Here is a 15,609-nt window from a genome sequence, read left to right on the forward strand (position 1 = left end):
AGAGGTAATGTGCTTTATTTTTTTTTTTTTACATATTAGTTTTAGTCTTATTAATCATTATTGTTGTTACATATTGCAAGGAGGTACTTCTTTGGTAGATGTTGGGTATGCTAACTTGCTTGGTTCATCATCTCCCTTATATTGCAAAAGAGTTATTCAACCATCAAAATTCATTATTAAGAAGTACAATTGAGAGAACTTTTAGTATGTGGAAGCAATAGCTTGCAATTTTGGATCAAGTATTTTTATTTTGATACAAGACTCAAGGGAAAATTATTATTGCATTTGTATTATTCATAAATTTACATAGATATAAGATTCAATGATGAAGGAAGTGAAAGAGAGGAGCCGATAGAAGTTGGGGATGATATAAAATTTGGACAAGATTAAGAAAAAGAGATGATTTGGCGGGACTAATTAACTAGCATAAAGTCTCGCACTCAAGGAGAAAAAAGACAAATGAACAAACTGAATTAGCTAATATTTTTTCGTAATAATATAATAACTCAAATATGTGACAATATGTAGAATAGAATAGTTGATTTAACATGACCAATTTGTTATTAGATAAAAGTTCTTTAAAATTTTGTATTTAACATATTATTTTACTAAAACATTATCCGGTAAGTATGGTAATGTATGAGAACATTTATATTTATTTCCTAGGAAAAAACACTAATAGGGCCAATAAGGAAAACTCAAAATTTTTTGTGTAATTTTCTAGTAAAATATTAATAGAATTTTATACTGAAGATTTTTTCAGAAATGTATATCCTAATAAAAATATTTATAGTTTTTTTTCACTAACGCAGCCTAAAAAGTTTCTAAAACATTTACTTTGGGGGGGTTAGTGTACTTTGAAAGTATATTACCAATGAAAGTGAACTACCTAGTGAAAGTGAATTATTTTTTTGTGATAGTATGCGCACTGGAAAATATAGTGGAAAGTAATTTTTTGTGTTAGTGTATATTAAAAAGTATAGTGTAAAGAACATAAGAAATTTATTAATAAAATATTCTAATAGATTTAACTTTTATAAGATAGTTTTATTTAACTTTTCTATTAATAAGTTAAGATAGATTTTAATCTGTCAGAATTAATAAGTAGTTTTAAAAATTAAATTATATATATATAAATAATTAAAAAAAGTTGCTTTTATAATATCCAAATACTTAATCAAATTGTTTCTTTTTAATATCTAAATTCTCACTCTTAAAATATTAACTAAATATAATATTAAAATCCATAAAATTATTTAAATAAAAAATGGTATAATACAAAATTAATTTTATAGATTTAATTTTATAAGATAGTTTTATTTAACTAACCTAAATTATATTTTAACTTGTTAAATTAATAAATAATTTAAAATAATTTAATATTATTTATTTTAATTAAATATATAAAAATGATTAAACAAATCCTTACCTTTACAATATCCAAATTTGAATCAAATTGATACTTTTAAAATATCTAAATTCTCACTCTTAAAATAGTCAATAAATATAATATTTAAAACAAGGAATTTATATAAATAAAAAATATTATTTTATAATATAAAATTAATATAATATATTTAAATTTTATTTAGATAGTTTTATTTGACTAAACAAAAATATATTTGAACTTTTTTAAATTAATAAATTATTTTAAAAATTAATTTTAACTATTTGTTTAAATAGATATATAAAAATGATTAAACAAATATTTACTTTTATAATATCCAAATACTTAATCAAATTGTTAATTTTGTAATATCTAAATTCTCAATCTTAAATTATAAATTAAATATAAAATTAAAATATTTAATTTCTATAAATTAAATAGAGGGTATTTAATTATATTAAATTACTGATAAATTTATTTTTTATAAAATAATTTTATTTAGCTATTTTGTTGATAAACTAAGATAAATTTCAAATTGCTTAAATTAATAAATAATTAAAAAATTAAATTAAGATATTTTAATTTAACTAAATATAAAAAATAAAATATTTAACTAAATATAAAAAATAAAAAATTTAAATAAATTTAAAAAATTTATAATCCAAATGAAATAGTGAGAGGACAGAATAAGAAAAAAAATGAGAGAGCAAGCAACTGAAAGTGAATTCATAAACATGAGCGAGTGATTTTACTTGTAGGAGGCATATGCACCTTTTTTGAATCTAGTACAACGTACTCATAAAAAACAACGCCCAGTCTGTCGCAACGGCGGCTTAGATAAGGAGAATCGCGGAGGGGAAACGGGTAACGGAGCAAGCTCTGCTGACTGCCGGGAGCTGTGGAGGAGCGAAAATGTCGAAGCTGAGACAGGTGATGGACGCCGCATTTTGGGATTTGACACTGTCGAGCCCTCAAACCCTCGACGCTTGCGCCAAGTCTGTGCCGGGTGAACCTCTTCCACTCAGAGCCTCTCCGACCAGTAGAGCCCTCCGCCCACAGCAGCTTGCCCTGTTAGGAAGTGGTTTTCCACTTGGTATTGTTCCTTCTTTATCTCCGACATCGCCCAAGGAGCTTGGTTCCTTCGCTCTTCAGTCGCTGTTGTTTCAACATGAGGCTGCCAACTGGTGAGGATTAGAAAATGATGAGCTCATTGTCATTTAGATTCTCTGTATCTCTCTTTCTAATTCGTTATTATGATTATTATTATTTAAAGTCTCTATCCTTCTCTCTCTCTCTCTCTCTCTCTCTCTCTCTCTCTCTCTCTTGCGGTGGAGTAATTGGTCAAATCTAGGGACTGAAAGGTGGATATAAGGATAGTTCTTTGCTATTCTGAAGAGTTTTACTGTTACCAATGCAATGCAATTATTTGCCATTCAAAGCAGGTGGTGTGCTCCATTTAGCTTTTTATGTGTGTTTTCTCATGTAACACATCGTTTTAGATTTTAAATTAATTTATCCTTCCAACTCAAAAGCTAAGTTTAGAGTAGAAAGATCTAACCCAATTTTTCTACACTAAGTTGTGAATCGCCTTTTTGTCCAATGTAGTCTACTCTTTGAACTCCCCCACACGAGGGTCCTCTTTGTGAGTCCAATACATGAATCATTTTGGTTGGAAGCCCATCATACCAGTTCCGGTACCATGAATAAAGGCATCAAACTCAAAAGCTCAAGTTTAAAGTATAGATGCCCAAGTCAAGTTTTTATGCTAGGTTATGGATATCACTAAATTCAATCTGGGACTAATCTTGTTAGATTCCTATCCAGTTCACCATAATTTTCGAAGTTGATAAAATGCAGAAAGTTAGGCCCCTAGACTTGTTCCATATTAGACTGGCCTGACCTGATACTCATATCCTAAGTTGGCCTCGTGGGATGATAACAATCCACCATGCTTCTATGCTAATGTACATAGCAGCCTACTCTATGACGACTTCCAATCTGAATTAGGTAGCATTTTCACCTTTTGTGATGGTTCTCTCGTTGGTACCAAGTAGCCCTTTCCATAAACCACTTCCCTTTGAGCACAGTGCCTCATTCTATGAAGGCCTAACTTTGAATCAAATAATCTTCTTCAATTTAGTGACAACATGTCACATTAGTACTAAGTGACCCTTTTTTATAGGTCACCTCATCTAGGATTCTGATCTAGTACCTATCAAATATAGGAAAAGCTTAAAGTTGATAGAACATGAAGAACTTGACCCTTAAACCAATCCGATATTCGGTTGATCTGACCCAAAGCCCACATAACCCAGGTTGGGTCTTACAGGATCATAACAATTCTCACCATGATCATTTTTTTTTTTTTTTTTTTTGAAATTGCTCCTTTATATGAAGCTTACCCAAGATATTTTTTTGTTGATTATACATGCATATGGAATTTATTCTTTTCCACATATTTTCATTTATTGATATTCTAGTGGATTGGAGTGAGTACTCCTTTTGCAATAGAGAGTTCAAGTGCTTGTTTTTTTCTTGATCTTTTTTTTTTGTTTCAGTTTCCTGTGATGTCCATTCTTCAAAAAATTGTCTTTTCGAAATCAATTTATTTCTAGAGTCAAATATTTTGTATTTATTTATATATTTTTATTTTTGAGAATCAGAGTCAATATGTGTACATATATATTTTTTTGAGAATCAGAGAATAGTTTTAAATGAGGAGCAATTGAACACAATCACCTGGTATCAGAGAAGATGCTCATACATGAAACTAAATTGTTCATGTGTAGGAGCCACAAAAGAGAGCCCACACATGGATCAATGAGTAGAAAGATTTAGGGTTTATAAGTTGGAAAAGAAATCGTATCTTTGCTAGTCATTTTGAGATGGACCTTGGACCCAAACTTCACACTAAAGATTAAATAATTTTTTACTTCCGCCAATGGGAGTGCATTTTAATTTTGTGTTGTGAATGAGTGGGAGGAATTTCCTTGTTTTGATGTATAGCACCTAAACAAGTGCAGTTATAGAAGAATGAATCCTAGATTTATTCATTTCCAACTAAATGCCTTGTCAAGTTGTTATATGCATCTTACTTCCCAATAATTTCTATTGTTAAAGATACAGTTTCTATTTAGATTAAATTGTATCTTTATTGGCATTACGTAGGTGGGTTGGACTTGTTGGACAGCTCCGTCCGAAAAAGTTGGTATCTTCTATTAAAGCAGAAGTAATGGAAGGTGATGAGCTGGAAATTCCTGCATTTAAAGATGTTGTAAAGCATTTTCTTGACAAGTCACTGTATTCACTTGGCCTCTGTTCACAATTTTCTTTGTCACCTGCTTCATCATTATTCTTCAGCACTGAAGTTCATGGCAAGAAAAAAGGGCACCGTTCTAAAGCAATGTTTTTCCATCAGGTGACCAAGTTATCTACCAAATATTTTTCTTTACAAAGTTTTTTCTGATATAATGAAAAGGAATCTTTGGATTTTTGGCATCCCCTTTCTGGTGCCACTGACCATTTTTTAGTTTAATTTTGAATATCTTTTATATTTTGATATTGGAATTCAGGATTTAGCTCAGCTCTCTCTCTTTTCTATACGCCCCCTGAGACACATAACTCTCCATGGCCAACCAAATGTATTAGTAAAAGGAAAATATTGCTCATCATGAATTGGAAAAATGACAGAAGATATCAACTGAATAAGAATCTTATTATTAGCATATATCTGCCAAAGATCATCATGTGATTGAACTGTTTTAGTAAGCTTGTTATGTGTCTTGTCAGGTTAAGTTTGAAAAACAAGATTTGTATGATCTTCTATCTTGTAATAACTTTAGCTTCTCAAAATTCTGTGTGGAAATCACGGAAATAAGGCCTTTTTTTTGTGGCAAGGCTTTGGGCTTTTGTGAGGGGCCAAAACAGATTCTCACAGACTTAGCCGGTCCAAATGCTTACCGCCAATCTTTGTATTTAGTCTTCCAGGGGCTAAAATTCTGGTTCCTTCTGCAGCCATATAGGTAGTTGAAAACTTCTCCATGGAATTATGTAGTTTCTAATCGTATGTCTATAATTCTATACAACAGCTTCTCCTTTTATTTGTTATTTTATGTTACATGCCAGAGACTATCTTATATTAATTTAAAGCAGAGGAAAAAGAAAAAGAAATACTATTGACTCTTTTTTCAAATCCTGAAGGGTTACTTAAAATTAATAAGTTCACGGAAAATTGTTAAAATACCCGTTCAGGGGTATTTTGGTCATTTTTACATTACTTTTTCTCTTATATTGTGACTGTTAGATAGAAAATGTCTTAGTTTATCTATGGTTCAATTTTCATTCAATTTAGACATGTATTTTAGGAGATGTAATTTTGAGTATTGAGGGGCATTTATGTCCTTTTGTAAAATATAACTTTAACCTTGATTAAAAAGAGGGGAGACATGTTTTCTGGGCATGTTCTCCAAGGCAGCAAGGCTCTTTTCCCAGGTCTCTCTTTCTGCTATTTCCTCTTCTATTTTTCTTCCCAAATCTCATCTTTTTCCAAAATATTGATCTAAGTCTCTTTAAAGTTGAGGGTCTTTCAGTCTCTTGTGCTCTTTATTACGAGTATGTTAGTTGTAATGACTGTGCTTTTTATAGATCATAATTTGAACTATTAACTTCGTTGTCAGATGTAATATTATGAACTTATATTGCTCTGATTCCATCTTGAAAGCAACAAAATAACTTTGATTGATGCCCTAAACTAACTGAAAATACTAGAGGTGTTTACTTGTGTAGGTTTGGGACAAAAGAATTGTTGGTGTGGCAATATCCAGTTGTTGAGCTAGAACGAAAGTTTTTAGATTTGTGGCTTAAAAATACTCTAATACTCCGTGAGGATAACGTCTTGCATTATCATCAGCAGCATCATTATTAGTTCTTTAGCAATTTGGATCCTTCTCTATTCTGCTATTTGCATTTGCAAGTTGTGTAGTGAGGTTGACTTTCTCAAAAAATTTCACCAACAGTTCTATGTAATTTTCATCCTTCAACTAGCATCACCACAGTCCTTTAAGTGGTGAACCACTAGACCTCCATTGACAATGTTCACACTGTCGTCTTTAGATTGTGTTCCTTCACTGTCCACGACTTTCATCCATAAAGCATGGGTGATGCAACTGTCGTCTTCACCATTATTGGCTAATGCCCATCATGTAGATCGTAGACACTGATCTCCACTTGGAGCATCCCAACATTATTTTTGTGTTATGTCCCCGTTTCTTTTTCCTTTTGAATGACCAAGCCTAGGTGATGTCAACATGAAGGGGAAGGTTGCAATGTTGGAGTTTGCACTTTAAAAAAAAAAAAGGAAAAAAAAGGCAAGTACTTGACTTCCAAAGAAAAGGAAGGCAAGTTCTGTTTCATTTAAGCTAGTAGTCAGCCTAAGCTAGAAACATCTTGTTTTATTATCCTAGGTTGAAAAAATATTTCAGTTAACCTAAGAATTGTGAAACGGGAAGATAAATAGTGCTGCAAAAGAAGTAATCAATTTTACAAAACAAACATAGATTGGCTTAGTGGAGGAGCATTTGTTAAGTGCTGTACTCCCAAAATTGCATTATCGCCCTTATTATAGACATGTTTGAAAAACCTGACTTGAAATAGGCAAAAATCCCTTAATATTCTATGAGATTAATTGCTTCTTTTTGTGGCACATTATGAACTTTCAACTATGAAACATCAAAATATTGACCGATTTGATTCAAATCATTACATAAAGAGACCCTGAAATTCAGCAGTATTTCGTAAAAAGCAGTGATTCACATATCCTATTTTTGAAGGCCTTTCACCTATTCTCCCAACCAAATTTTGTTAACTCTTCACTTACCAATGTGAATCTTAGGTGTAGTGGAACCAACAGATCCAAAAGTCTAGCTGCAGCTTCAATGGTCACCTACCTTCTCTGGCTCCTTACCTCACCCTCCTCTCTCAGTTTTGTGCCTTCCATCATCAAACTGTGATTTGGACTGCAATGCCAATTAAGAGGAAAGACTATAGCTTTCAGTATCAGTTTGCCCACCTAAATGATCTGGTATTTAGGTTTCAGAAAATTGATAGATCTGGAACATTGATATGAGTTCTGGCAATAGTTTAGCAGATTGTCCTGCTAAAAGAAGGGATTAATCATCAAGTCCAAGTGCTCTCCTAACTTTGTTCGTCTATCTTAGAACTTGTCTTAGACTGGATCAGGTTTCCTAGTGTTGGTCTGTGACCTAGTTTCTGTTCTTGAACCACTGAGTTTCAAATGTAGAAAAAGAAAGATTGGAATTAGGTCTAACTTTGGACTATTAAAGTTGTGACGTGTCTGGATTTATTACAATAAAGGGTGTTCTGAAAGATTGGAATTAGGTCTAACTTTGGACTATTAAAGTTGTGACGTGTCTAGATTTATTACAATAAAGGGTGTTCTTGTAATTAGTTAATGTGAGAAAATCAGCTTAAGGAAATTTTGGTCATTTTATATGATTGGATATTTTATATTATGGCACTAACTTGTTTAACATGTTTGATTAGTCTGTGTACAAATTTTTTTATTCATAGGAAGAGTAGAATGAGAGTTATAAGGTAATAAGTGTTTTCTATGTAAGAGGGGCATTTTTTTATTTCTGTAATTTATGACTTAAAACCTAATAAATAGCATTGGGGGTCGTGCACCACCCCCAACACATCTCATTTAGAGCTTGTGCCTCTTTTCGCTCTTCTTTCACGCGCTCTCTCTAGATTTTTCATATTTTTCACATGGTATCAGAGCAGTAATCGTCACTGGGAGTACATATTAGGCAGAAAACCTCCTCTTTATCTTGATGTCTTCACAAAATTAAGGTTTTTTCAAATCTCCTCCGTGATTGTCCGGTAAAAATTCAGTTTTTTTCTCTTTTCTTCTGCCATAACCTTAGGGTTTCTGGTTATATCATCCTTAAAAGGATTATTCATGCTTTGATTGCTCAAAAGGGGCTCTTTTTTAGAGATCTTGGGCTTTGCGTCAACTATCCCTAGATCAGTGCCTGTGTCATTGATCTGCATACTGACATCAGCCCTAATTGTTGTCTATTCTTTGAGGATCTTCTATCTATTTGATATATGGTGTTGATTTAAGCATATATCACTTGCGCACATCTCATTCCTGCCCTAACCCTAATTTTTACGAAGTGGGACTCACATCTTGGAATTTGCAAAAGTATTTGGATATCAAAATTGAATATTTTTGGTGACTTTATACTTACTCTATGACTGATTTGGGTGAAGTTTATGTACCATCTAGCGATATAGGTGAATCTGATGGCAAAGATGTAGTGTTTATGATATCTGAGAAGTTGACAGGACCAAATTATCTTAATTGGGCCAGGTTAGTGAGAATACTCTTGAAGGAAAGGAGGACAGTACATCAGAAATGATCCTCCAATCCCAACAACTAATGATTGGGAAACTGAAGACAACCAAGTTATGACTTGGATTGTCAATAGTATCGATTCAACATTAAGGAATCAAGTGATGCATTATGAAACAACAAATGCTATGTGGGTTTCTTTGAAGTATATGTATGCTCAAGAGAGCAATTTATCTAAAGTTTAGAATTATACACCAATTTCTTTGGTTTGAAAAGGGGTAACAAACATTTGTGGGCCTCTGACAGGAAATTAATGTACATTATCCGTTCACTACGAATGAGCAAGAATTAAGAAAACAACAAAACCAACTACTGGTGGCGAAGTTTCTTGATGACCTAGGTGAGAAGTTTCAAAAGAGGTACCTTCATTACCCATTAATTTGAATAGAATTGTGAGGGTAGAAACAACTTTGGTATCCGAAGAAGAAAAAGGAGGTAAGGTGACAGATGCTGCTGCACTTAATACTTTGGGCCCTAGTCCTAGCCTAGCAGACCCATTTCAAGGTCGGATAGGGTTTGGGCGAGGTAGAGGTAGAGATTGTTCAGACAGATGTAGAGGCAGAGGTGATGGTAAGTCTAAGAGGAAGTGTGTCCATTGTGGATGAAATAACCATTATTTTGATAGATGCTGGATAAAATTTGAAAAGTCTACCTTGGCAAACTCTACCAGCCATGAGACTAGTGGAACAATATTAGAGGTTGTTGCTTATGTCCCCTCAGGGGGAGCTAATGAGGTACGACAACTATTTCAGCAGCAACAACAGATTATTTAGCGTCTAGCTTAGTTATCAGTTGGTTCATCTATGCTCCTACTTCTACTGCTACTCTGGCTACTTCAGGTATGTCCGCTCTTCATGTATCCTCTTCTCCCACCTGGGTTATCGATTCTAGAATTACTACTCACCTGTCAGGTATGTCATTCTTGTTTTCTAACATGAAAGAGTCATCACACATAAAGCAAGTAAATTTAGCTGATGGGTTTGTTTCCTCAGTCCAAGGTGTCGGTAATGTTATCCTTGCATTGTCCTTGTCTCCTCAGTCTGCTTTACTAGTTCCTAAATTTCCCCTAAATCTATTGTCAATGAGCCAATTAACTATATATATGAATTGTTTTCTAACGTTTTATCCTACTCGTTGTCTATTTTAGGACCTCGCGACGAAGAGGACGATTAGTTTCATGCATGAGAGAGGTGGTTTGTATTATTTGGAAAACCACCTGCCAAATAATACACTACATGCACTTCACACATCTATTACCTCATTCCACTGGCATTTGCGATTAGATAATCCTTCACTGGCAAAACTGATTCAAGTCTTTCTAAATTTTTTTTTTCCAATCTTACACTTTAATGCGAGTCATGTCAGCTAGGCAAGCATCATTGAAGCTCCTTCCCAACCTCACATCATAAGAGAAGTCAACTATTTGAAGTTATTCATTTAGATATTTGGGGTCTTTGTCCTATAACAAGTTGGTTTGGCGTTAGATACTTTAGCTCGTTTATTGATGATTTTAGTAGGTGTACTTGGGTCTATCTCCTTTGGGAGAAGTCTGTAGCTTTCCGTGTATTCAAACTCTTTTACTGTGAAATAAAGAATTAGTTTTTGGCTTCTATTCATATTTTGCGTACTGACAATGGTTTTGAATTTATGAATCATAAGTTTAACTGTTTTTTGTCAAAATCAAGGGATCATTCATCAAACCTCATGTGTGTTTACTCCACAACAAAATGGAGATGTAGAAAGTAAAAATCGTCATCTACTTGAAGTAGCTCGCACTATGATGTGACATATGAAGGTTCCTAAGCACTTTTGGGGTGACGCAATGCTTATTGTATGCTACTTGATCAATAGGATGCCTTCATTTGTCATCGAAGGTAAAATTTCTATTCAGATTTTGTTGCCTTCAGCTCCATCGTTCTTAGTTTCGCCTTGTGTCTTTGGATGTGTATTATTGGATCATCCAAAGATAAGTTATCTCCTCGTACAGTTAAGTGTATTTTTCTTTGGTACTCTCGTACACAAAAGGGGTACAAGTGTTTTTATTTATCTACTAGAAAAACAGTTGTATCCGTAGATGTCACTTTTTTTAGGATACTCCCTTTTTTGAGTCTACTACACCCAATTTCAGAGTCAGTTATTCCCCTATCGGTTGATAATTTTTTTGCACATACAAAAATACAATTGTTGAGAAACCCTGTTGGTATATCAACGTCGACAAGTGCATCCCTCTCAGCCAACGACCTCCTCTCCCATGCAAGACCATGACTCATCTTCGTCTTAGGATCCTGAGGTAAGTAATCTACACCTACCCATTGCTTGAAGGAAAAGTACTTGTCTTTCATTGTCTTATTTTGTGTCATATGATCATTTGTCTGAAAACTATAGAAAGTTTGCATTATCTATCTCTACTTGCACTATTCCTTCTTCAGTGCAGGATGCTATGTCCTCTCCATAGTGGAAGCAAGCCATGGATACTAAGATGGTTGCTCTGTTAGAGCGAGGAGCCTGACGGTTATGTGAGTTACCTTCAGGTGCTATAGTGGTTGGCTATAGATGGGTGCATACATTCAAATATAAGGCTGATGGCTCAATTGAGAGGTATAAAGCTCATCTGGTGGACAAAGAATATATACACAAACTTATGGTGTAGATGTGTTTGAAGTTTTTTTTCCAATTGCTTGATTATCTTTGGTACACATTCTTGTATCTATTATTATTACTCCGAGTTGGCCCTTGTGCCAGTGAGACATAAAGAATACTTTTCTGTATGGTGACCTAGAAGAAGAGGTTTATATGGAGCAACCTCCTGGATATGTCGCTCAGGGGGAGATGCACAAGGTACGCGGACTCAAGAAAACAATCTATGGGCTGGGTTTGAAAATTTTAGCCAAGTTGTGATGTCTATGGGCTTTTCTAGGAGCCACTACGATCATTCGTTGTTTGTCATAAAAAGGCCTTTGGGGATCATAGTTTCACTTGTATATGTGGATGATATTATATTGTTTGGCAGTGATTCCCATGGAATTGAAGAAGTTAAAAAACTACTTGCTACTCACTTTTAGGCCAAAGACTTGGGAGCATTGAAATATCTCTTGGGTGTTGAAGTTGCAAGAAGCAAAGAAGGATTGGTACTATCTCAAAGAAAGTATATAACTGATAAGCTACATGAGTGTGGATTATTAGGAACTAAATTGGTAGATACTCCAATGGAAGTTGGACTCAATCTACACGATGACCAAAATGTAGAATTGAATGATAAAACATTGTATAGGAGATTGGTTGGGAAACTCATATATGCCACAATTACAAACCATGAGATATCTATTACATTAAGTATAGTAAACCAATTTATGAAACACCCAAGGAAGATTTAGCTCGAAGCAGCTCAGAGGATCTTGAGATATCTCACATGAGCACTAGGGAAAGGTATTTTCTTTAAAACTAATGACCACTTTAAAATTGAGCCCTTCTCTGATGCAGACTATGCTGGGTAAAAGCTAGACAAAGAATCAATTACGGGCTACTGTATCTTTCTAGGTAGCAACTTAATCAATTGGAAAAACAATAAACAAAGTGTTGTAACTAGATCCAGCGGAGAAGCAGAATACAAGGCTATAGCACATACTACTAGCAAGCTCGTGTTGGTGAGATCGGTCTCTAGGGAGTTAAGCTTCCATCAAAATGAAGCCATGACAATATTCTGTGATAACCAAGCCTCCATATTTATTGCCAGTAATCCAGTTTTTCATGAGAGAACAAAATACATGGAGGTGAATTGTTATTTTTTTAGAGATGTTGTGATGAAGAAAGATGTGATCACCCCCTATGTTCGTTCGGTTGATCAACTCGGAGATGTCTTCACCAAGGCATTAGGAAAGTGTAAATTTATGAATTTTTGTGACAAACTAGGCCTCATGGATATATATGCTCCAACTTGAGCGGGAGTGAGAAAATCAGCTAAAGGGTATTTTGGTTTTTTTATATGATCGGATATTTTATATTATGATACTATCTTGTTCAGCATGTTTGATTTAGTATGTGTGCAATTTTTTATATTCATAGGAAGAGTTGAATGAGAGTTATAAGGGAATAAGTGTTTTCTATGTAAGAGGGGCATTTTTGTTATTTTTGTAATTTATGACTTAAAACCTAATAAATAGCATTGGTGGTCGTGCACAACCCCCAACACAGCTCATTGAGAGCTTTTGTGTCTTTTCTCTCCTCTTTCTCTCTCTCTCTAGATTTTTCATACTGTTCACAGTTAAGTTTCTAGAGGTTTACTAAAATAAGGGAAGAATTGTTTCTTTACTTATTGGCTAAGTGGGTAGGCATAGTAGGAATATATTTTTGTACTGTGTTTATGTAATCTGTACTTAAGATAGATGGGCTTGTCATTATGCCCTATTCTGATTACTTTTCACGGAAGTCAATAAGGTTTCTGACTGTTTTTGGTTGACAATCTCTCTCTTTTGCTATTCTTCATTTTTTACATAAAGAAATTAAAAGATCTTTTCTTTTTTGGAATTGGAAAGCAAGAAATAAATATATCAAATACCATAGAAATGCTAAAAGTTTAACATGTGTTTCATATGTAACTCTTAATAACTAAAAATGCATGAAAATGGGAACCATATTCTTTTTCAAAATGATTGCATGCAAAGAAGCCTTTTAAGTCAGTCTTTATGTGGAAAGTATTGCAACATGTCTTGAAAGTCGAGTATAAGAGAGCACATCTGAACAACCTAGGATAGGAATCGCAAGTTAACTAGTTTTACTGGATATGTGCAGCTTCCGTACCATGATGTTTCTCTTGAAGCTGCTTGGCCAGAGCTGTTTCTTGACAGCAAAGGTGGTTACTGGGATTTGCCTTCTTCAGTATCACTAGATTTGTCATCTCATGCTTCTGAGTCTGGATTGAGATATCGTATTGGCCTACACAAAAGTAGTGGTCAACCTCAAGCTTTTAGTGCTACTAGTGCGGATGTGCCACCAGCTTTGATGCCTGGTTTGTGTGCCAATGCTGCTGTTTGTTATGAGAAGAGCAAGGACTTGTGGAGACAGAGGGAGACAAGGAAGGATGTGGAAATAAAAACCGAGAAAGGTCGTTTTAGGTGGTTGTCCTATGATAGGCGCCTAAGAGAACCACATGCAGCAATATCAGGAATTATTGGTAAGAATGCTATCCTTTATCTCTTTTTCATTATTCTCTAACTCTAAATTACAGAAGATCAATTTTGAAGTTGATGTTGATCACACTCTAACGGTGTTGAGATATTTATGATGAGCTTGGGGCAGAGAAATCTGAAGACTTGCTGGTCTTAGTGCAATTCACAGTTGAAAAGAAGTGTAAAGACACCCGCTGCCCCAAAGAAAAATTTTCTTATCTAGTAGAAATGACAATTTTTCGAAATAGGGGCAAATGCTTTTTAAATGCAAAAATCTCAAAAGAAGGTTTTTGAAAATAAATGATTTATGGAAAAAACCCTTTTTAAGTTATTGGTAGCCTCTGCCGTTCTTCAGTTCAAGGGAACCTGCCTATATTCTGCCGAATAGGCGATGGATTCTTCCATAGTATTTGATAAAGTGATGTATGAGAAATGGGCGAGTGTTTACTTTTTTACGTAATTTCTGAAATGCAAGATTCGAACTGTCTGCTATCTGAATTCTGAAGAATTCAAATTCATGTAAAATTCTTTAGCACCAAGGGAACAACTTGTAACTTTTGTGCTCATTCCTTCATTTACCTTGTCCCAGTATACAACTCGTGATTATAATTTTTCCAAAATATTTTAACTGTGTTTTGGTATTAGGTGCTACATGTACTTCTTGGCTGGCTGGCAGGGGGGATTCATCAGTTGGATCAAAACTGCAACTGGGAGACAATGATGTCCGTCATGAAGTCTCTTTGGATGTGAATAGAAGATCATTATTTGGCGTTGATGCATTTAGCTCCATGTGCTGCACTTTCCAACATGGGAGATTTAAGAAAGATTTCTTGGACCTCACACGATTAGATGCTCGCTTGGACATCTGTTCAGCATCGGCATTCCTTAAGAGCACCACAAATTTAGTATCGAGTCTCTTCAAAGGTCCAGTTAAACAGGGTGAAGACTCACTTTCTTCTCCAAGACTGAACTTCATCTTTCATCAGCAGGTATTGTAATTGCATAAGCTGATCTTTGTTTACGTTCCCTTCAAATAGACCTGATCTGCGCCATTAAACAGTTTGGATTACTCCTTTCATTCTGAGTTCTTTCTCTTAAAAAAGTTGTACATTTGCACAACAGATTGCTGGGCCGATTGTCTTTCGAGTGGATTCGAGGCTTGCGCTGGATTCCTCATCAGGGAGGTTTATACCCCAGGTTGAAGATACTGTTTACAGCTTGAATTACTCTCTAGCGCTCTTGGAATCAGGGAAGGTTGTAGCTTGGTATTCACCAAAAAGAAAAGAAGGAATGGTAGAGGTCCGACTTTATGAATTTTGAATATTTCATGGATTACCAAAATGAGGTGTGGGTGATTCAAAGTTGTGCGGGAATATCTTGTAGCTTGTGTTTATATAAATATGTTGAACATTTGGAGTTTAGGCTTTTCATATACAAGAATTTTGTAAAATTAGTCATTTCTTTTCAGAAATTCTTGTAGACTGTTTTTTCAGAGGTGGTGATGTAGCAGAGAATACTTAACCTGAGATTTTGAAGAGCCTCTTAAGTTCAAATTTGAACTGACTTCATTTATAGTTGTAGACTTTGTTGCCACTGCTACTGTTCTCCACCAACATCATCAA

At 34.5% G+C, this 15,609-nt stretch overlaps 1 protein-coding gene across 1 annotated transcript; it reads left to right on the forward strand.

Annotated features, from left to right (window-relative positions):
* Window positions 1–2,195: 2,195 nt before the first annotated feature.
* On the forward strand, window positions 2,196–15,567 carry LOC137948659 (protein TRIGALACTOSYLDIACYLGLYCEROL 4, chloroplastic). The gene is made up of 5 exons (XM_068794772.1): window positions 2,196–2,571; window positions 4,556–4,805; window positions 13,611–13,992; window positions 14,633–14,976; window positions 15,110–15,567. The coding sequence occupies exons 1-5, from the start codon at window positions 2,300–2,302 to the stop codon at window positions 15,305–15,307; spliced, it is 1,446 nt and encodes a 481-aa protein (XP_068650873.1). The 5' UTR covers window positions 2,196–2,299; the 3' UTR covers window positions 15,308–15,567.
* Window positions 15,568–15,609: the final 42 nt, after the last annotated feature.

This window comes from Aristolochia californica, unplaced genomic scaffold (assembly GCF_029961685.1).
Source record: "Aristolochia californica isolate CCGP_79_NKW_82.1479 unplaced genomic scaffold, dmAriCali1.0.hap1 SCAF_13, whole genome shotgun sequence".
Classification (NCBI taxonomy): domain Eukaryota; kingdom Viridiplantae; phylum Streptophyta; class Magnoliopsida; order Piperales; family Aristolochiaceae; genus Aristolochia; species Aristolochia californica.

Coding starts and splice junctions, on each gene's coding strand:
- LOC137948659 (XM_068794772.1), top strand. CDS start 2,300: ATGTCGAAGCTGAGACAGGTGATGGACGCCGCATTTTGGGATTTGACA. Junction 4,806..13,610: donor AAGCAATGTTTTTCCATCAG/GTGACCAAGTTA, acceptor GGATATGTGCAG/CTTCCGTACCATGATGTTTC. Junction 13,993..14,632: donor AGCAATATCAGGAATTATTG/GTAAGAATGCTA, acceptor TTTTGGTATTAG/GTGCTACATGTACTTCTTGG.